Source organism: Borostomias antarcticus (genome assembly GCF_949987555.1).
Source record: "Borostomias antarcticus genome assembly, chromosome: 18".
Taxonomy (NCBI): Eukaryota; Metazoa; Chordata; class Actinopteri; order Stomiiformes; family Stomiidae; genus Borostomias; species Borostomias antarcticus.
The window spans coordinates 11,527,040-11,549,572 of record NC_140251.1 but is presented as its reverse complement, the minus strand read 5'-3'; the positions used below and the strand labels follow the sequence as shown (position 1 = coordinate 11,549,572).

Here is a 22,533-nt window from a genome sequence, read left to right as displayed (position 1 = left end):
CTGGAGGGGACAGTGTATCTGATGGAGGAGTGGTCCTCTGGAGGGGACAGTGTATCTGATGGAGGAGTGGTCCTCTGGAGGGGACAGTGTATCTGATGGAGGAGTGGTCCTCTGGAGGGGACAGTGTATCTGATGGAGGAGTGGTCCTCTGGAGGGGACAGTGGATCTGATGGAGGAGTGGTCCTCTGGAGGGGACAGTGGATCTGATGGAGGAGTGTGAAAAGGTCTGCTCATCTGCTCCTGCAGACCCAGTTTCAGTTGGTCTCTCCAGAGAAGGATACCCTCTCCTCGTACCATCTATCACAGACCAATCCCTGCGGCCCGGATGGCTGGCTGGTTCGCTGGCTGTGTGACCTGGTGACTGGCTGGCTGGCTGTGTGACCAGGTGACTGGCTGGCTGGCTGTGTGACCAGGTGACTGGCTGGCTGGGTGGGTGACCTGGTGACTGGCTGTGTGACCAGGTGACTGGCTGGCTGGGTGGGTGACCTGGTGACTGGCTGTGTGACCAGGTGACTGGCTGGCTGGTTAGTTAGCTGGCTGGTTTGCTGGCTGGTTAGCTGGCTGACTTGCTGGTGATCTGACTGGTCAGCTGGTTGTGTGGCTGGCTATCTGACTGGTCAGCTGGTTGTGTGGCTGGCTATCTGACTGGTCAGCTGGTTGGGTGGCTGGCTATCTGACTGGTCAGCTGGTTGGGTGGCTGGCTATCTGACTGGTTAGCTGGCTAATCCTCTCTCCCTGGGTACTGGGTCTCTACCCCAGACTAGTCGCCTCCAGGGTACTGGGTCTCTACCCCAGACTAGTCTCCTCCAGGGTACTGGGTCTCTACCCCAGACTAGTCTCCTCCAGGGTACTGGGTCTCTACCCCAGACTAGTCTCCTCCAGGGTACTGGGTCTCTACCCCAGACTAGTCTCCTCCAGGGTACTGGGTCTCTACCCCAGGACTAGTCTCCTCCAGGGTACTGGGTCTCTACCCCAGACTAGTCTCCTCCAGGGTACTGGGTCTCTACCCCAGACTAGTCTCCTCCAGGGTATTGGGTCTCTACCCCAGACTAGTCTCCTCCTGGGTACTGGGTCTCTACCCCAGACTAGTCTCCTCCTGGGTACTGGGTCTCTACCCCAGACCGATGTGTCCTCTAGACCATTATCAGACACACAGCACTGCTCATTAAGGAGTTAATTTTCTTCGTCCTATCTGTGATTAGTATAGTGAACCTAAAGCTGTGAATTCTTCACATTTCTTCCCTGTTATCAAAAATAGAAAAAGGGAATGGAGGGATATTTAATCGTTTAAGTAGTCTTCCTGAGGAACTGGGGCTTTCTCTCTCTTCCCCTCTCTCTCTCTCTCCCTCTCTCCCTTACTCTCTCTCTCTTCCTTACTCTCTCTCTCTCTCTCTCTCCCTCTATCTCTCCTTTCCCTGCTCTTCCCAGCAATGTAAAGAAATCCCGCTGAAGCCAGCCCAGCTCTGTAATTCAGTTTTTAAAGCATGGCGGAAGAAAAAAAAAAAAGACTTGATGAAATTCCACTATCAGCTCCGAACCAATATGCAAAATATCTCTCTGGAAATCAAATAGCTATTATGTTTTCATTTCCACGTCGCCGTATTTGCTTAATGAAGAGGAGACAGATCAGCCCGGCACGGAGAGTCTGCAGAAGCCGATAACCGCGCACAGCTCCCAGCTATCCACACAGAGACGCTCCTAGTCACAGCCGTTTCACAGAGAGAGGGATGGAGGGATGGAGGGAGGGGGGATGGAGGGGGGAGTAGGAGAAAGCGATAGAGGGAGAGAGACAGAGGGAGAGAGGGAGACAGATGGAGGGAGGGAGAGAGAGAGAGAGAGAGAGAGGGAGGGACAGCGCAAATATAAAAGGGAGATGACAGGCTGGAAAGGAGGGGAAATGGGGATGATTATAGAATGAGGGAGGGGGAGGGAGGGATGGAGAGAGTGAAGGGTAGAGAAGATGAGGGGATGAGTTAAGAGAGAGAGAGCAGAGAGAGGAGGGAGGGGGGTTTTCTGAGATTGTTTGTCCGGTGAGTTTGATGTTTGGCGCCACGTTCAAACCAGGGAGGGGTAGGGTCTGTTTGAAGTGTTCCGATGCCCCCCCCCAACATGATGATTGGCTCACCTTATAATCGTATCCTAATCACTCATTATAATAAATATCATAATCAATCATGGCTGTGATGTCACTGATGGCTGGATGACAGGCAAGGTTTTTGTGCGTGGCGACATGCACCATAGATAGCAAATGTCCGGTTGTCACTCCCCTCCCTCCCTCCCTCCCTCCCTCCCCCCTCCCTCCCTCCCTCCTCCCTCCCTCCCTCCCTCCCTCTCTCTCCTCTCTTCCCTCCCTCCCTTCCTTCTCCGTCGTGTTGTTGACCTGCAGTGCGGTGGTGTACTGCAAGCATTCCCAAACTGTGAGGCGGGCCTCCCCTGGGGGGCCCCAAAGAAATTCAGGGGAGGCGCGGAGGGATGGTTCGAAAAAAAAAAGGAGAAACATGTTTTCTATTATTGAATTTTCTATGTTTTTTATGAATGAAACATGATTTTAAAGGTCAGAAAATCTAAATAAATAATGGGAGAGACTAAATTTGTGGATAGTGCAGAGAGAGCATCCCCCCGCAGGTATGAATGCATTGCGAAAACGTTAACTAGCAACAGGTGCCACTGAGCTAACTTAGCTGTGTAACGTTATGGGCTAGCTAACGCTGCCTTGCAAAATGGACAAATTTGAGGGGTTGGGGTGGGCGTGGGTGTGTCACTGTTTTCAGAGGGGAGGCCCACATTGATGGAGTTTGGGAACCCATGGTGTAGTGGATAAAGCGCCTGACTCCCATGCCGTAATTCCATACAGGAATCATCAGTATAACAGCTTTAGCCACTGACCGCTACCATTAATGTTATGGAAGCTGCTGCTGTTGTGAGCTCATGAGCTAACTGGCTATCCCGCTCTTATTGTGCTGGATTAGCATTGGAACTGATGTGTCCAGGCGACAAGACCTATCTTAATTTATCAGACATTATTTCATGGCATTTCAATTCACAGCTATTTCAGTGGCATGACTAGCTTCCGTTCTACCAGTCCTGAACAGAAATAAGCCAGCCACGCACATAAACCAGGCTGGACCTGGCCTGGTTTTTCTCCTGGCTTTCGCAGGGTTTAACAGCTACTGTCTGCATATTCTGTTCCAGGCTGTCTGAGTCTGTGTTTAGTCTGTCTGTTTGGAGCTACTGTTGCCCTCCCAGGCATGACAATCAGACACACTAGAATGTTGAGAGTAGAATGTTTTCATAGAATTTGGGAGTAGAATGTTGGGAGCAATACATTGGAGTAGAATGTTGGGAGTAGAATATTGTAGTACAATGTTTTAATAGAATGTTGTAGTAGAATGATTTAGTACAGTAGAATATTGTAATAGAATGTTGTAGTAGAATGTTTCAGTAGATGATTGTAATATAATGTTGTAGTAGAGTGTTTCAGTAGAATGTTGTAGTAGAATGTTTTAGCAGTAATATAATGTTGTAGTAGAATGATTTAGAATGTTGTAGTAGAATGATTTAGTAGAATACTGTGATAGAATATTGTAGTAGAATGTTGGGAGGAGAACGTTGCAGTAGAATGTAGGGAGTAGAATGTTAGTGCAACATTCTGATTTCCATCACTTCTCTGAGCGTTCTCTGTCCCACAGTGCCAACATTCCGAGTGGTGTGCTTGATGCGTGATGTAGACCAAGCACACTCACACTCCCAGCAGACAAACACAACGCACTGGTGCTCAAGGCCGTTGCGCCAGTTGGCCTTACTGCTGGGCCTCACCAGTAGCTTTTCTCCTCAGCATCACCAAATTAGCTTTCTCTCATCTGTCCATCCGTCCGTCCATCTGTCCGTCCATCCCAGCTGGTGCAGGGAGGCTGTACAGATCAGCCCAGAGGCCAGGAAGCTTATCGGCCTTGTCACCGCGGTGACAACAGTCACGTGTCACCTGTGGCGCCCCAGTGCACCCTGGGTACTCTATCACTGCGGCGCACTGGGAGATGCGCAGAGCAATCGATAACCACCACCGCGATTTTCAGATCTGAACGATAAATTGATACATTTGCCAGAGTTTTTAAAAGGTATTATCTGTTTCACATAAATATGAATTCACAGAGATCGATACTCTGAAGAGAATTCCAGTTCTATTAGATGATTGGTTCTGATGCACTGAACAGCAGAGCGCTGGCTAAAACCTCTTGTGGCCCAAACATCTAACACCTGATTGAACTATAGGAAGGGGAATTACGACTTCCTCAATCACTGGTTGTTCCCATCACTCTGATCAACGAGGGGCTGCTCTTGAACATGTGACTGAATGTCAGGTAGCAGGGCTTCCTTCTCAAGAGAACACACCAAAGAGCTTATTTTACTCACACACACACACACACACACACACACACACACACACACACACACACACACACACACACACTCTTTCTCTCTCTAAATATCCTCCTTTCAAGATTTTTCTCTCAAATCTTTGTGTGATTGTCTGATACAATAGCTCTCTCTCTCTCCCTCTCCCTCTCCCTCTCCCTCTCCCTCTCCCTCTCCCTCTCCCTCTCCCTCTCCCTCTCCCTCTCCCTCTCTCTCCCCCTCTCTCTCTGTCCTGTGTGTTTCTAGGCGGGTTAATACCCTGAGAGCATGTGTGTGCTGCTGTTTAATCAGTCCTGGTTTGATGTGTTGTCTCTGTGTTTAATCAGCGTGTGCTGAGCGCTGGTTTGATGTGGACGGCCGGCTAATAAAGCTGTATCTCCTCCTCCTTCATCAGACGCTTAGCTTTGGTCCTCTGTGGAGGTATGAGTGGCAGCTCTTCACCACCCCTCCTCCTCCCTCCACTCCTCTCTCTGCTCCCCACATCACACCTCCTCCATCTGCTCCTCTCTTCTCCTTCACCACATTGCGTGTGTGTGTGTATGTGTGTGAGTGAGTGAGTGAGTGAGTGAGTGAGTGAGTGAGTGAGTGGAGTGAGTGAGTGGAGTGAGTGAGTGAGTGGAGTGAGTAGCTGAATCCCAATCTGAGTGCGCAAACCGCACTTGCGGCCCCTCGCACTTGTGGCCTGAGGCCTGAGCACTTAATTGACGTCAGCTGGAAGGGCCAGAGGGTGCAGGGCCGTGAATTAAATGGGACAGCACTTCCAGTTTCGCTCAATGCCTCTCCCACTTCGTTTTCATTGGCTGCCGCGTTCCTCCGACGCAGAGGCTGCTCTGACGCTCCCTTCAGCTCTGCAAATTGACCGATTGACGTCTGTTTTAATTTAATAATAATTAAAAAATTAGGTTGGGTGGGATATGTTTGCAGCATGTGGATTTCAAGATAAATGTTGTGTTATCTGCAAATGTCATCATTTATGTGTGATGCACTCGGATCATGACTCGGATGCACTCAAGCACTGTGTCACATGAGACGCGGTGGGCTGTGGGTATTTTCTGCTCCTAAGTCCGTGAAATTGCGGACTTTCGGTAAGTGCGGTTAAACTGCGCAAAATGGCGGCGTGGCGCACTTGTGGACCTAGCAATTCCGTTTTGGGACTACCCTGAGCCCTTGTGGACTTAGCGGGAACGCGCATGTAAGGCCACAAGGCCGCGAGTCCTCTGCACTTTCGCCTAAGTGCGCGATTTGGGATTCAGCTAGTGAGTGAGTGAGTGAGTGAGTGAGTGAGTGAGTGAGTGAGTAAGAGAAGAGGTGAGTGAGTGAGTGAGTGAGTGAGTGAGTGAGTGAGTGAGTGAGTCATCAGAAGAGAGAAGGGAACCTGTCAGTGGTTCAGTGATTCAGTATTGTTACTGATTAAAAAATGAGAACTGTAGTTCACATGATCCTTCTGTGTACTTCTGTGTTTGTAAGATAAGATAAACCTCTGTGTTTTCAGTGACGTTGATGTTCCCCATATTGTAATCTTGCATACTTTATTATTATTATTATTAGTTATTTCTTCTTCTTCTTCTTCTTCTTCTGCTTCTTCTTCTTCTTCTTCTTCTTCTTCTTCTTCTTCTTCTTCTTCTTCTTCTTCTTCTTCTGCTTCTGCTTCTGCTTCTGCTTCTGCTTCTGCTTCTGCTTCTGCTTCTTCTTCTTCTTCTTCTTCTTCTTCTTCTTCTTCAATAATAATAATAATTAGTCTTCTGACATTCTTCGCCCCCTATCTACTTTCAAACCTACAGTAGGTTTCACCATTTCACCTGTGTTCAGTCCAGCCTTACATGTGATTGACTGCATGTGTGTAATCACTTTCTCCCTAAATCACATTTGTTCAGTCCAATTTCCACATGATATTATGCATAGAGTGAGTTTGAAATAATTAACAAGTATATATGTAACTTTTAAAAGGGCAAATGAAGTAGAATGTGCTATACTTATCAAATAGACTCCTATCCTTTCTTTCCATTATCCTGTAGAGAAAGAGAGAGAGAGAGAGGGGGGAGAGAGTGGGGGGGGGAGACTATTTCGTCTTGGCTAAGAGAGGAGAGAACGTTTTTTTCCGTCCCATTTGATGTGTGAAAGCAGTGATGCAGAGATTGATTCATTAAACCAGAACTATAATGAGGAAAGAAAAATCATAATTCAAACTTACATTTTAAACACAAAATATAATTGGAATTTTATACAGAAGAGTCCCTTTGTACAATTATGATTAAAGGAAAATTAATTGTATGAAAATGTCCTCACAGATACTGGAAAATTAGATCAACCAAAGCTGCAGCGACATAGACCTAATTCTAACAATATTGTGTATGGTATCGATCTTTTTTTTCTCTCTCTTTTTTCCATGAAGGTCCAAATCTAACTGTGTTAATTTTATCTGAAATTACACAGAACCGTGCAGGCGTGGAAGTTGAAATTAGCCTAAAGATGTTTCATTTACAAAGACAGAAAGCCAGCGATTGTTTCCAAGCATTATCTCCGCCTGCTTTTAATTGCTTTGGAAGTGAAATTAACAGAATTAGAAAAATTGCCTTTTCCCTTTTTCTACAAGGCTCGTTATTCACATGCATTGTTGTGTGCTTTGTATAAATTATAGACCTCTTTGTTCCAGCAGTGTAAATATATATACGCCCCCAGTCACGGCTTTGTATAGATTATAGATCTCTTTGTTCTAACAGTGTAAATATATACGCCCCCAGTTATGGCTTTGCCTGCAAACAATACCTCTACGTTCATCATCACTCTGATGAAAATTAATTTACAAACTGTCTGGGTAAAAAATAATAAAAAAAATAATAAAAAAAATGTTAATTTCATTAATATGTAGTTGTCTACTACATTGTGTGTGTGTGTGTGTGTGTGTGTTTGTGTGTATGCGTGTGTGTGTGTGTGTGAGTGTGAGTGAGGGTGCACGCGTGTGTCTGTGTTAGTTGCTTTTCCCCCGGCTGAATCTGGAGAATATGAACCATTAATGCCTGGCCATACAGCCTGTCTAATCCTCTTAAGTGACTACAGCTCCCAGGATGAGTGAAGCTACTGTTCACTTTCCCTCTGCTCTGCCTTCCCGTCCTGCCCAGACACAAATCTGATGGCACTCACCAGCATGGTGTGTGTGTGTGTGTGTGTGTGCGTGCGTGCGTGCGTGCGCGTGTGAGTGTGTGTGTGTGTGACCAGAACAGTGAAAGCATGTCCCTCCATCCTCAGTTTGACTGGCACTTCAGGACGTGGATGATTAAAAGCTTGTGTCTTAACATAACTGATATTATTACTCTGCTCTAATTTGTCCGCTGGCAGGATTAAGAGTCCTGGCTGTATAATTGGCATGGTCAGGGATTATTGAAATGTAATATGATAAATATCAGCAAGGCGTTAATCACTCTCTGAGCTGCAACTCAAGGTGTGATCTTTCTGGCCTTCATTCGGATCGACTTGCTAAGCTTTACAATTTTTAAAAGCAGAATTATCAAAATCGTTCTCAATTGATGAAAGATATAAATGTGTTTTGGGAATGGGAATTTTTTACTCAAAAAGGCAGATAATTTATCAAGCAGCGTGTAGAATTACCTCATCCCTAACCACTACTAATGACAGTTACATTTAATCAGTTTATTAGACAGTTCAATTTCACTGAACAATAAAATAACCTGTGAGCTTTGATTTCAGTAACCATTACTAATAAATTATATTATTACAGATAACAGAGAACCTACAATAATTTATAATCCTGTTTTTATTTTTTGTTAAGCACATTTTGTTGCCTCCATCGATTGATTGTGTCATTTGTTGAGTGATTAATTGATTGATTGGGTTCTTAAATGGTTATTCTTTGAAGTTGTTCAGTTCTTGATGTCCTGTCAGAGCCAATGTTTGACTGTCCCTCCTCTATTCTGGAAGGTTCCATTGGAGATCTGGAGGGGGGTGAGGACAACCCACCTGACGACATCAGCCAATCAGGAGAGGAGGGCGGAGCCTCAGATCCTGAGGACTCAGCAGAATGTGACAGTTCTAGTCCGCCTCCGTTTACACCACTGTACCATGAAGGTGGGGGCTCCCAGACAGACACACACACGCACACACAAACACACACACATACACACACACACACACATACACACACACATGCACGCACACGCACACACACACACACCTACTCTCTGAGGTCCATTGAATGACTGGTGGGCTTGAGGCAGCGTGCCCACTCGAGCCCATGCCAACGCCAGTGCCAACGCTCCCCTGCTCTTTCTCAGAGAACTCCACTTTGATTCTACTCCTTGGGCACCAAGGCTCTATTTGCAGAGGATCCTCTTGGCAGGCGCGACGTTTTAGTCAGCCCCCAAAGCAACAACGGTTCCCCTAACACAAGTTCCTGGGAAGTGTATCAGCCATGTAAACAACACCAAACATCCTGTGGTCTGGTCTGGCTCACGCTGCAGCGCATGCCAGAACCACAGCCATGCTGGTTTACGCCGTTCTGCTTTTGTTTTGTTTGGTGTCAGCCAGGCGAAGTTGACTGAGTGGATACATGTTTTCATTTCCAGCAACAGAGTGAGAGTTGCAGTGGGTAGGTGGGTACACATTAGACACACACACACACACACTCAAACACACACACACACACACACCCATGCACATACAGAACATACGCTCAAACACACGTACATGCACTCACACAAACTAACACGCACACAGGATTTTTAAAGGGTGATATAATAATGATAGTTTGGAGCAGGAAAAAGCGGATAGACGATTGTCCGGTGAAAAAAAAGAAAAAGAAACCAATTGCCACTGTGAAATAAATTAAATACCTAAATAAATACATCTGGATCATCAAACTCAACGTGCTGTAGGCTAAAAAGCAAAGAGTAATGAAAACTCAGAGGGATCAGGCCTACCTGTCATGTTTATTGCCTCAGGCGTTGAAGCCTCTACTACAGTACCTGCACACACCTGCCCTCTGTCACCTGTTGGGCCTACATGTCCAACTGTGCATAACATATTTCCTCTACTATTCATGTAATCTATGAATGAATGTGTTTCACTGAGGAGAATCTCTAAGAATGTCTTCCTCACACCCAAGAGAAGGCTGTATCCAGGACATTTTGTTAAAATTCCTTTCTTTGTGGTCCAGATCCTTGTCAATTAATTCAAATATAGCTATAGTAATGGCTAATTTTTGGTTTTAATAGATAAAAAGTGTATTAAATATGTAACAGAACAGCCTTGTGTGATTTGGTGGATTAGGCCTACATCATTATGGTCTATTCTATTTAGAATATGGTTTATTTACAATAGGTGGAGGCCGTGCAGCCATTGGACACTATTGGAGCCCAGTTCAGCCGATAACGATAGTTCTAAAAACATTCTATCGGCAAAACCGATTTATCGGTCGACCTCTACTAAAAAAAAACGTATTTCAAAAGTGGTCCTCAATGGAAACAAATACACACACACACACACACACACACACACACACACTAAGGGTAATGAGTGCCTGGATGCATAGCAGTCCCTAGATGATCTTTATCGACTGCCTACAGTGAACTGCATCCAAGTGTTCAGAAGCTTTCCAGGTACAGTCAGATGTCAGCTGTTGATTCAATTAGCAAGTCCACGCAGCATCGATGTCTGTCATTACACAAATATTTTAAAAGCAATAAATAGATACTTTCTCCGATGTGTTAGTTGTACTGTATTTAGAGCTCATGTTTCCCATGTGTAAACAGAGCATTCCTCCCCAGCCCTCCCATAGCTGACCTCTGAATCATATTCAGTCTGCTCCAACACTAGCCCTAACACAACTAACTTCTGAATCATATTCAGTCTGTTCCAACACTAGCCCTAACACAACTAACTTCTGAATCATATTCAGTCTGCTCCAACACTAGCCCTAACACAACTAACTATTCAGTCTGCTCCAACACTAGCCCTAACACAACTAACTTCTGAATCATATTCAGTCTGCTCCAACACTAGCCCTAACACAACTGACTTCTGAATCATATTCAGGATTTCTCCACTTCTTTTTTAATCTGGAAATGTCCTGCTCTTGTGAAACTCGTGGCAGGAGTGATAAGCGTCTGTTGGTTGGCTGGGGTTGATAAACCCATGGAAATTCTGTCAGCTGCTAATCGAGAGACTAGATTAGAGATTACTCAGGTGTGTGTGTTCATGTGTGTTCGTATGTGTGTGTGTGCGTGCGCGCGCTCATGTAGGTGAGGATTAGAAAATGGAACAAGACTGGATCTATGTGTGCGTGTACGCGAGTGTGTGTGTATGTGTGTATGTGTGTACGTGTGTGTACGCGTGTCCATGTGCGTACGTGTGTGTGTGTGTTTGAGGGAGATAGAGCGTTGATTACTTTTCGGAGACAACAAACTGACTGCATTGTTTTATTTTCCTCATCTGTGGAACCTGACAGAGCACAGCAACACTTCACCGTGTTGATTTAGCTCTCTCTCTCTCTCTCTCTCTCTCTCTCTCTCTCTCTTTCCTTCTCTCTCTTTCTCTTTCCCTCTATCTCTCTCTTTCCCTCTCTCTCTCTCACACTCTCTCTTTCCCTCTCTATCTATCCCCCTCTTTCTCTCTCTTTCCCTCTCGGTCTCTCTTTCCCTCTCTCTCTGTCTCTCTCTTTCCCTCTCTCTTTCCCTCTCTCTATCTATCCCCCTCTTTCTCTCTCTTTCCTTCTCAGTCTCTCTTTCCCTCTCTCTTTCCCTCTCTCTATCTACCCCTCTCTTTCTCTCTCTTTCCCTCTCGGTCTCTCTTTCCCTCTCTCTCTGTCACTCTCTCTTTCCCTCTCTCTATCTATCCCCCTCTTTCTCTCTCTTTCCCTCTCGGTCTCTCTTTCCCTCTCTCTCTGTCTCTCTCTCTTTCCCTCTCTCTCTCCCTCTCTTTCCCTCTCTATCACTCCCTCTCCCAGGATCTACTTGCTCGCCCCCACGCTACCTTTATCAGTGGCCTGTATATCAGACGTGTTTGACGAACCTGCTCTTTCAACCCAGGATCAATACCAGGTCTTTATCTGGCCAGCGCTGGTTAATAAAGGCTAGTGGCCTTATCCTCCATCTGAGACGCAGAGACACAGCCGATAACAGGCTGATAACTCAGGAGAGAAAAACACATTCTAGCAGAACCTGCAACCAGGCACGCCGTTCATCCCCCATAAAGAAGGAGGTACCTGGAACCAGGCACGCCGCTCATCCACATATATTAATTTGCACTATACAATGGGCTGACAAGATCGGAGACGCACGCGCACTCTCTCACACGCAAACACACATTCATACGCGCTCACACTGGCATGCACACACACACACGCACACACGCACACGCACACAGAAAGAGATAGTGAGTGAGAACTCGCATCTGTTCAAACCACATCTCCCTGTCTTGTGGTGGTGCTGTCTCTGTCTCTCTGGGGTAGATGTGGAGATCCAGCCGTCCTCCACGCTGCCCCCAACAGTAAAAGGAGGACCGAAAATGACTTACTGTACCTTTCCAGTGTTCCTCACTCAATTCTAGTCCATAGTTAGTGGAACTATTCTAGCCAAGACAAAGGAGGTCTGTGTGTCCTCTAGAGGCCTCCACCCTGCAGTAACATGCAGGCCCTGTCTGTAACGTTGAGACACAGGCCCTGTCTGTAACGTTGAGACACAGGCCCTGTCTGTAACGTTGAGACACAGGCCCTGTCTGTAACGTTGAGACACAGGCCCTGTATGTAACATTGAGACAGGCCCTGTATCTAACGTTGAGAGGGCCAGAGGAGGAGAAGATCGGGGGAGGCCACGGGGTCAGGCTGGGGTCGGTGGTGGACAGAGGTGTGGAGGAGAGACAGGAGGAGGGAGATCAGACAGGAGAGATGAGGAGGAGACAGAGAGACGAGGGATGAGAGGGAGAGAGAGAGAGACTGATGGAGACAGAGAGACAGACCGAGAGAGAGAGAGAGAGATAGAAAGAGAGAGAAGGCAGTCAGCGTAGAAGTTAGTAGTTCAGGTTGTTGGGTGACTTTGCCCCGCAGGTGTGACAGAGGAAGTTGGGCTTATCAGATTGATGGAAGCTGTCTCGACTGGGAGGGGGAGAGAGGGAGAGAGAGAGAGAGAGGGAGGGAGGGAGGGACGGAGAGGGCGGAGGGTGGTTGGCAGAAAAGTGTCTGTCGACTCTTCGTGATACCTGCCTGTGCTGTTCAGATGATATGGGAGATAAAATTGATCATATTAAACGCAATAACTGTGTCTCCAGCTCCCCTCCCCTCACTGCGCCCTGCAGGCTAAAATCAATGTGCCATTCATCGTGATTTATAGCAGAAAATAATGGGACTGTTAAGATGGCGGTGTGTGTGTGTGTGTGTGTGAATGAATGCGTGTATATGCATGTGTGCAGGTGTGAATACATACTGTACGTGTGTGTGTGTGCATGTGTGTGTGTGTGTGTGTACAGGGTGGGGTAGAGAGCTGTAGGGGATGTGTACAGTAGGTAGGTTGGTAGGTAGGTGAGTTAGTTAGAGGTGTGTGTGTGTATGTGTGTGTGTGCGTGTGTGTTGATTTATGACCCCAGATCTCAGATCTCCAGCAGATAGCAGATCCATTAATAACGGGGAGTTCTGCGGAGTCACATGGGCCGGCGGCGTTTATGGCCGCTATCGATCGGGCGCTATCGCTGTTTATCGGAGCGGGAATGCGAGGGTAAACATGGCCTTTGTGCACACAGCTGAGGTGATATTGGGGTGGGTCTGGAGAGAGAGAGAGAGAGAGGGGAGAGGGAGAGACAGAGAGAGAGGGGAGGGGTGGTTTCATCAGGGGCAGGTTTATTGGGGGGCGAGATTCTGGGATGGGAAGAGAGGGGTGAGGTTTAAGGGATGATTTTGGGTCGAGTTCCTACTGCGTGGTAGTTTGTATTAGGGATGAGGCAGTGGTTGTGTGTGTGTGTGTGTGGGGGGGGAGGGAGGGGGGGGGGTGGATGGGGGAGGGACTCTCAGATGTAACAAATCATCTGGTGGACTAATCATTAGGCCATCCCGCTGGAACACACTGGTGTGATGACCCGGGAGATACCAGAGAGCAGGTTCAGAGTTCACACACACACACACACACACACACACACACACACACACACACACACACACACACACACACACACACACACACACACACACACACACACACACACACAGTGCACGCACACACACATTCACATACACACACACACACACACACACACACACACGCACACACACACACAAAGATCACTTTGATCAGGAAGCATCAGTAATCACCCTAATCAGTGATATCAGTGATTAGACTGCTGAAGGTCACATTAATGTAGAGAGAGAGAGAGAAAGAGAGGGGGAGAAAGAGAAAGAGAAAGAGGGGGGGAGAGAAACACTCGGAGAGTGAAAGACTGAGAGATAGAGGGCAAAAGAGAGAGAGAGAGAGAGAGAGAGAGAGAGGGGGAGCAGGCTACATTGTCTGTAATGAGTCAGATCTTGGTGGTGTGGAGAATCAAAGAGTCCATCTCAGAGCTGAGGTGTTGTGTTACACAGCTGAGAGAGCCTTTCACTGCTGGCTTTGATCAACACACAGGATCCGGCTCTGACGACACACACACACACACACACACACACACACACACACACACTGAATCACCCATTGAATATGGCAACAGATGAATGGTTTCTATGCTCCCATTGTGCCTGTGTGTGATGATAACGCCCACCTACACTATCATACCCCTGGTTTGTGTGGCATGGAAGGCTCATTGTTTCCTTGACCCTTGACCTTGTGTGTGATCAGAGCCCAGGACACAGGACTCCCGGGGAGACCCTGTCGATGAAGAGGAAGAGGAGGAAGAGAGAGGTCCCACACACAGCGCAAAAGAAGACGGGGCAGAGGAGGAGGAAGAGGGCGAGGAGGAGGAGGAGCGGCTACATTGGAGAGGTCCAGGTGAGTGTCCTATGCTCTTCCTCTCCCCCATAGGCCCCTCCCCCTGAAGCCCAATGCACGTGCTGCCGATCCGTCTGTGCTGGCGTGACAGGAACCCACAGCCGTGTTCCGTGTTCTGTTTCTGGTTCAGAACTGAAGGGGTTAACAGCTCTTGATAACTCCCAGCCCTCCATGGTCCTGTAGGCAGGGGCACACGCAACAGCCCAAGCCCCTTCCAGCTAACCGGACGCGCCAGATGGTGTGTTCCACTCAGCTGTCTGGGAAGGCTTCGTTGGGAACTGTTTGGAAAAGGGCAGGCACTTTCAAAAGTACTTGGCAGGGGATTGGATGAACCATCTGTCTATCACTGGCTATCACTAACTTAAACCAATCAGATCAACGAACCATATAATATCGCCTCTCGCTGCTGTCACACCTAAACCACGCAGGTAGCTGCCTCACAGAACACTCATTGGCTAGCACAAACGGATCTCTATTGAGCTTTGCCAGACTGATGAGTGGAGTGGAACAATGTGAACTTGTGAGATCAGGATGGTCTCACGAGGCTAGCTTCCAGCACTTCCAGCAGCAATGGCATTTGATTGTTTTCGTGACTGACGAAAACTGACATTATCAACATTCAACATGTGTCCCAATATGGGAATACTCACAATGAGACAGATCACTAATAACATACTGTATATCCTGTTCTTTAGATACAGTAAATACTAGTTTATTGTTTACTTTTAGTCAGTGTTTAACATGTCTCTATGTGTGATAAAGAGTTGAAGACGTGTGTGTGTGTGTTGAAGTCGCTTTGGTGTGTATAGAAGCGCTCTCTCTCTCTGGCTGCTAGCGTTGGTGACTAGGAGACGCGAACGTGAGGGAAGAGAGAATTTATTCCACTGCTAACAGAATCAAACCGGAGAGCAGCAACTGAGGAGATAACATGCACCCGCCATTATTTATTTATTTATGTTTACTTCCTCTCTCCTCTGGTTGGGTTTCGTATTTATTTTCCCCTCAGTTGTCTTCAGCGGGTTAAATAATGCGAAGAGATTACCACTGGATCTTTTCAAGCAGTGTCTTATGTTTTGTGTGTGTGTGTGTGTGTGTGTGTGCGTGCGTGTGTGTGTGTTTTAAATTCTTCACATGGAGTATGTTTTTCTTTATCATGGCGTCCCAGCCCGTCCCTTTAACAGTAATTGTGGTGATATTAATTGCTGTGTGGCTGCTGTGTGATGGCTGCACCGTGATGCCGGGGTGATAGGACGCTTTTTTCCCTCACAAACTAACTGTCGGGCGAGCGAGGGAAGGAGAGAGAAAGAGAGAGAGAGAGGGGGGAGAGCGAGGGGGCGGGGGGGGAGCGACAGAGAGAGGGGGAGCGAGGGAGAGATAGCCCCTCTATCAGCTCTGGAGCAGGCGCTGTCTTTATCAGGAGCACGATTGGCAAAAGGGAAACTTTGACCGGTCTGAATTTTTCTCTTATCGTCAAGACCCCCCCATACCCCCCCTCCCATCCCTCCCTCCCCCTTCATCCTTCCATCCACCCCTCCTCTGGTCTCTCCATCACCACTAACAACACCCTCCTCCTCCCATAAACAGACACGCTGTCCTCTCCTCCTTGTTTTCTCTTTGTGCCTCTCTTTCGCTCTCTCTATCCCTCTCTCTCTCCTTCTCTCTCTCTCTTCCTCAGCATGGAGTTGTGGGGAACGTGGTCATGTTCCTCCTCCATCAGACATTTCCCACAATCCCCCGAGAGAGGGAACATTTGCTTGTATGGAAAGAAATAAAAAAAGACAGCCCAGTGTTTGCATTCCACGCGTTTCTTTCTGTCGTTTAGTTTATCTGTTGTTCCTCGATCTGTCGCTGGTTGTTTAGTGAGGGATCTAGAACCTTCTGAGCCATTGTGTGTGTGTGTGTGTGTGTGTGTGTGTGTGTGTGTGTGTCTGTGGAGAGAAATCTCACTAAACAGACCTGTCCACTTTCTATCCTCATGTCTGTCTGTCTGTCTGTCTCTTTCTCTCCCTCTCTACTCTTTCCTTCACTCTATTTTCTATCCTCTCATCCCTGTCTCCTACCCATGTTTTGCTCTCTCTCTCTCTCTCTCTCTCTCTCTCTCTCTCTCTGTGTCCACCTCCTCTCCTCGACACCAATGCAGACAGTAATGGATCTGGTCAATGATGAGGACCACTGTTCCATTCTCCTCCATCCCTCCATCTCTCCATCCGTCTGCTTCTCTCCATGTTTCTGGAATAGAGCAGATCTCTCCCCTGTGTGTCCAGGCGCTGCCAGCTCGGCCCTCTCATGATGTCTTGAGGAACAGAATTCAATAATTTATTTTTGTATGCATATTCAGATTTATATTATTGATTGATTGATTGATTTTATTTATGGATTGAGTAAAAACAGTAATCCAAGGGATGACATGTGAAAGTGTAAACACTTATTTGGATGACCTGCCACCTATAGGGCTATCTGGCCACTTTACCCCAAAGCTATGACCGAACCTGACTTTTAAACCCTCCTCTAGATTCTGACAGTTTAATTATAACAATTTAATTATAACAACAGTTTAATTATAACAAGAATCAGTTGTTAATTAGTAATTAAAACAATATTTACTGTATAGGAATTATTAAGGAGCTCATACAATTCAAATATCTTTCCCATATTCTAGAGACATTAGTGTGTACGTCCACACCTCTCCTCAGAAACAACATTTCAGTGCTACTGATTAAACTGAGATTAAGAGGAGGAAGGAAAAGAAAGATATGACGAATATATATTCTTCATATTACATATCAAATATATTATCTAGGCTGTTAGTGACAATATTGTTATAGTACAAATATATTATATAGGCTGTTTGTTAATATTGTTTCATATGTAGAGATGATTCAATTCAAATACCCCTTACCTTATTTCACTCATATATGTTTTATTTGTGATTTCTATTGTTTCTATTGTGTTGTGTTAGTTTATTAGGGCCCGAGCACTGGCGGTGCGGTGCGAGGCCCTATTGAAATTGTAAGGATTATTATTCTCCTTCTCCTATCTTCTTCTTCTTCTCCCCAAACAAATTATTTTTTGGCGGCCTAAACATCGATGAAAACGCATGAAACTTTGCACATACGTCAGTCCCGGTGAAAAAATTGATAATTCATGGGTGACGGAAATGGGCATAGCAAAACGGCTCACACCCCCTGGAAAATTTAAAATGGCGAGCCCCACCTTTCAGTTTGATGTAGGCAAACGAAATTCGGTGGCCATATGTAGTTCATCGAGACACACTAAAATGTCTCTTGGAGCAACACCCAACATCCAACAGGAAGTCAGCCATTTTGCTCTTAATGTGCCATTTTTTCCTTGTTTTTAGCATTTCCATGCCTCGTACTTTAACGAACTCCTACAGATTTAATCCAATCAACTTTATATTTGGTCAGCTTCATCTTAAGACCTTTGAGATTAAAAGTAATCAAAAAATTTAGTTTTCACCAACACCCTTGCCTTGGCGCCCCCCCAAATGTTGACATTTCGCCATTAAAACAGGAAGTCCTCATAACTCCTACATACGTTATTCGATTTACTCCAAATTGCTCAGGGTTGATGAAGGTCGCATCCTGAACACATCTGTGCATCAGCATTGAGTCATACTTATAGCGCCACCTACTGCTTACAGGAAGTCCTCATAACTCCTACATACATTATCCGATTTACACCAAATTGCTCACGCTTGATGAAGGTCGCATCCTGAACACATCTGTGCGTCAGCATTGAGTCATACTTATAGCGCCTACAGGTCAAGCAGGAAGTCATCATAACTCCTACATACATTGTCCGATTTACACAACATTTCTCACGTTTCATCAAGGTACCGTCCTGAACACATCTATGTGTCGGTATTGAGTCACGCTTAGAGCGCCACCTACTGTTGACAGGAAGTTTCTCTCAGTACTGGACACCGAAATAGCACACCCTTTAACGGCGCCGTACCCCGACACGCGTGGGGTGCGAGGGCCCGCTCACTGCTGCTCGCAGCCCTAGTTGTATTTATAGCTGCATGTGCACCATCTTATTCTGATAAACCTGTGGTGGGTTCTGTAATTATCAAAGCAGGATTTGGATTTATATTTTCTCTCTCCATCATTCATTGTCAACAAACATCACCTTGTGGCATTTATTTATCATGAAAAACCATCAACATCAAATAGATGGATTACAAGAATCTTTGAAATTCTGTGTGTGTGTGTGTGTGTGTGTGTGTGTGTGTGTGTGTGTGTGTGTGTGTGTGTGTGTGTGTGTATGTGTGTGTGTGTGTGCGAGCATGTGTGTGCGTGTGTGTGTGTTTGTCTATATAATGTGTGTGTGCATGTGTCTGTGTCTGTATATGGAGTGTGTGTCTGTCTGTGTGTGTGTGTGTGTGTGTACGTGCATGTGTCTGTAAGTGTGTGTATGTGTGTGTTTCTGTGTGAGTGCATGTGTGTGTGTGTGTGCGTTTGTCTTTATATGGAGTGTGTGAGTGAGTGAGTGAATGAGTCAGTGAGTGAGTGAGTGAGTGAGTGAGTGAGTGAGTGTGTATATATGGAGTGTGTGTGTGTGCGTGTGTGCGTTTGTCTTTATACTGTATGGAGTGTGTGTTTCAGTGAGTGAGTGAGTGTGTGTGTGTGTGTGTGTCTGTGTGTGTGTGTGTGTGTGTGTGTGTGTGTGTGTGTGTGTGTGTGTGTGTGTGTGTGTGTGTGTGTGCGCGTGTGTGTGACGCTAGGCCTGAGCAGGGTGTGATGGTGGAGGGTTGCGCCAGGGCTGGGCTCACTGCTATCAGGGATGGTGCGATACTAAGGCTGCTTTTTAATCTAGGATGTGTCCCTCCTGTATGATATGCAAAATAAATTATGAAGAGAAGAAAAAAAAAACTTATCTGGCGAATGACCTTGCCGGCTGGGGGGTTCGCCACATTCTACCTCATCGCTTCAGATTCTCCCTATGCAAATGAGTGTCACTGTAATCCTCCGCCTCTCACTGGCAGTAGCTCTACGCTGCCGTGGTTACCGGCTCCTCCCCGAGGAGGTGTGTGTGGGGGGGGGGGGGGCACGGACAATGAATGACAGAGAAGAGGAGAATTATAGGAGGAGGAGAATTATAGGAGGAGGAGAATTAGGAGGACAATCAGGAGGACGGGGAAGATGAGGAGAATTAGGAGGAGGAGGAGGAGATATGGGGTCCAGCTTGGTCAGCACAGCATAGCAGCATTCCTGCCTGGCCAGCAGTTTGCCTCCTCATATCCTCATGTCTTATCCTGCTGCTCTGGAGGCTTATTCAAATGACCCCTCAATAAAACATTAGAATGGCTGAGGTAATAATGATTGTTATTATTTACCAGGCGTGGAAAGGGTTTATCGTATGGTAGTTAATTATAATGATTCATGGAGGCACCATCATAATACTCTGTATGTTATCATTCATATGAATGATTCAAATTGTATTTGGGCGAGCATTAGGATGGTATGGGGGGTTGTGTAGTTTGTGTGTGTTTGTGTGTGTGCGTGTGTGTGTGTGTGTGTACACTTGGCATTATGAAGGTGTAGGTTTTTTCTCCTGTCAGCAGAGAGGGACTGAAGCCTCCCATAACCCTCTTTAGAAGACCACTGTTCTGAGAGAGAGGAGCAGAGCAGGGAGGAGAGAGAGAAGAGAAGGGAGGAGAGAGAGAGAGGAGAAGAGAGGAGAGAGAGAAGAGAAGGGAGGAGAGAGAGGGGAGAGGAGAGAGAGAAGAGAAGGGAGGAGAGAGGGGAGAAGAGAGGAGAGAGAGAGGAGAAGAGAGGAGAGAGAGGGGAGAAGAGAGGAGAGAGAAGGGAGGAGAGAGAGGGGAGAAGAGAGGAGAGAGAGGGGAGAAGAGAGGAGAGAGAGAAGAGAAGGGAGGAGAGAGAGAGGAGCAGAGAGGAGAGAGAGGGGAGAAGAGAGGAGAGAGAGGGGAGAAGAGAGGAGAGAGAGAAGAGAAGGGAGGAGAGAGAGAGGAGCAGAGAGGAGAGAGAGGGGAGAAAAGAGGAGAGAGGAGCAGATAGGAGAGTGAGATGAGCAGAGAGAGAGGAGCAGAGATGATGGAGAGAGGAGAAGGGAGGAGAAAGGAGGAGGAGAGAGAAGAGACCATTGATTTCTCTACAAACTTGTGAAACCTGTTACGGTATCACCACATCATACATGCCTGATAAATAATGGAAATATTTCACGTTGTCGTTCGTTATGGAAATGAGTTTTGACGTCGTTTTGCGTCTGTTGTAGTAGTTTGTGGTTTGGTCCTGCTAGAGGATGCCAATCAATTCTGGTCTAGGGCTGGATTAGACAGATATTTGCCTGCATGGGTGTTTGTTTTTTCGGCTGCCCCTGCACCCCCCCCCCCCCCCCCCCCCCCCCTCTCTCTCTCTCTCTCTCTCTCTCTCTTTCTCCAGAGCCTCACATCCCCACTCGCTTCATGTTATTGCACCTGTCAATCAAAGTGGGATGTCACTTTGATTGGCTGTCATGCCTTTGGGAGTCCTGGCCTAGAGGGCACGCACCTGCGTTGGCAACGTAACCTTGGAGTGTGGTAGGCGATGGGAACCATGTGGTTTGAAAGTGCACGCCGATGCCAACTGTATTTGTGTCGCACACTACTGTGTCAGGTTATGTCTCTCTCAAGTGTGTGTGTGTGTATGTTTGAGCTTGCATGTCAGCTGTGTGTGTGTGCGTGTGCGTGCGTGCGTGCGTGTGCACGGCGATGTATGTCAGTCTTCCATCGTAAACAAATTTGCCTTGACTTTAATCTCTGCCTTATGAATAAATGGTTGCCATTACATGTCTCAATGTGTGGTAATAATCCTGGTGTTTAATGTTGGACGTGCCATCTTTATTTATCTATAATGAAGAAGCTAGTTAATCCATTCTTCCTCTCTATCTCCTCCCTCCTGCTACCCTGTCTCCCCTCTACTTCTCTCTCTCTCTGTCTCTCTCTCTCTCTTTCTCTCTCCCCTCTTGTCTTTCTATCTCCCTATTTCTTTCTCTGTCCTCTCTCCTCTCCTGTCTCTTCTCGCTCGGCTCTCTCCCCCTCCTCCAGTCTGTCTCTCTCTCCCTCCTCCAGTCTGTCTCTCTCTCCCTCCTCCAGTCTGTCTCTCTCTCCCTCCTCTGGCCTGTCTCTCTCTCACTACTCCAGCCTGTCTCTCTCTCTCTCTCTCTCACTCCTCCAGCCTGTCTCTCTCTCACTCCTCCAGCCTGTCTCTCTCTCTCTCCCCCTCCTCCAGTCTGTCTCTCTCTCCCTCCTCCAGTCTGTCTCTCTCCCTCCTCCAGTCTGTCTCTCTCTCCCTCCTCTGGCCTGTCTCTCTCTCACTACTCCAGCCTGTCTCTCTCTCTCTCTCCCCCTCCTCCAGCCTGTCTCTCTCTCTCACTCCTCCAGCCTGTCTCTCTCTCACTCCTCCAGCCTGTCTCTCTCTCCCTCCTCCAGCCTGTCTCTCTCTCTCACTACTCCAGCCTGTCTCTCTCTCTCTCTCTCACTCCTCCAGCCTGTCTCTCTCTCCGACTCCTCCAGCCTGTCTCTCTCTCACTCCTCCAGCCTGTCTCTCTCTCACTCCTCCAGCCTGTCTCTCTCTCACTCCTCCAGCCTGTCTCTCTCTCCCTCCTCCAGCCTGTCTCTCTCTCTCACTACTCCAGCCTGTCTCTCTCTCTCACTCCTCCAGCCTGTCTCTCTCTCCCTCCTCCAGCCTATCTCTCTCTCTCACTACTCCAGCCTGTCTCTCTCTCTCACTCCTCCAGCCTGTCTCTCTCTCTCTCACTCCTCCAGCCTGTCTCTCTCTCTCACTACTCCAGCCTGTCTCTCTCTCTCTCACTCCTCCAGCCTGTCTCTCTCTCACTCACTCCTCCAGCCTGTCTCTCTCTCCTCCAGCCTGTCTCTCTCTCTCTCACTCCTCCAGCCTGTCTCTCTCTCACTCACTCCTCCAGCCTGTCTCTCTCTCCTCCAGCCTGTCTCTCTCTCTCTCACTCCTCCAGCCTGTCTCTCTCTCACTCACTCCTCCAGCCTGTCTCTCTCTCCTCCAGCCTGTCTCTCTCTCTTTCTCCTCCAGTTGTCCGTGTCTCTCTTTTCCTCTATGAGATGATGGATGGAGCGGAGCTGTAATCTGAGGGAACATTTCTCAGCGCT

At 47.2% G+C, this 22,533-nt stretch overlaps 1 protein-coding gene across 1 annotated transcript in view; it reads left to right on the top strand.

The window, feature by feature from the left end:
- The window catches only part of zfpm1 (zinc finger protein, FOG family member 1), a 92,084-nt gene that overhangs the window by 34,767 nt on the left and 34,784 nt on the right, over positions 1-22,533 (top strand). Inside the window, exons 2-3 of the mRNA XM_084452762.1 lie at positions 8,350-8,496; positions 14,241-14,390. Coding sequence (XP_084308888.1) covers positions 8,350-8,496; positions 14,241-14,390 — 297 coding nt within the window. The remainder of the gene's footprint in view (positions 1-8,349; positions 8,497-14,240; positions 14,391-22,533) is intronic.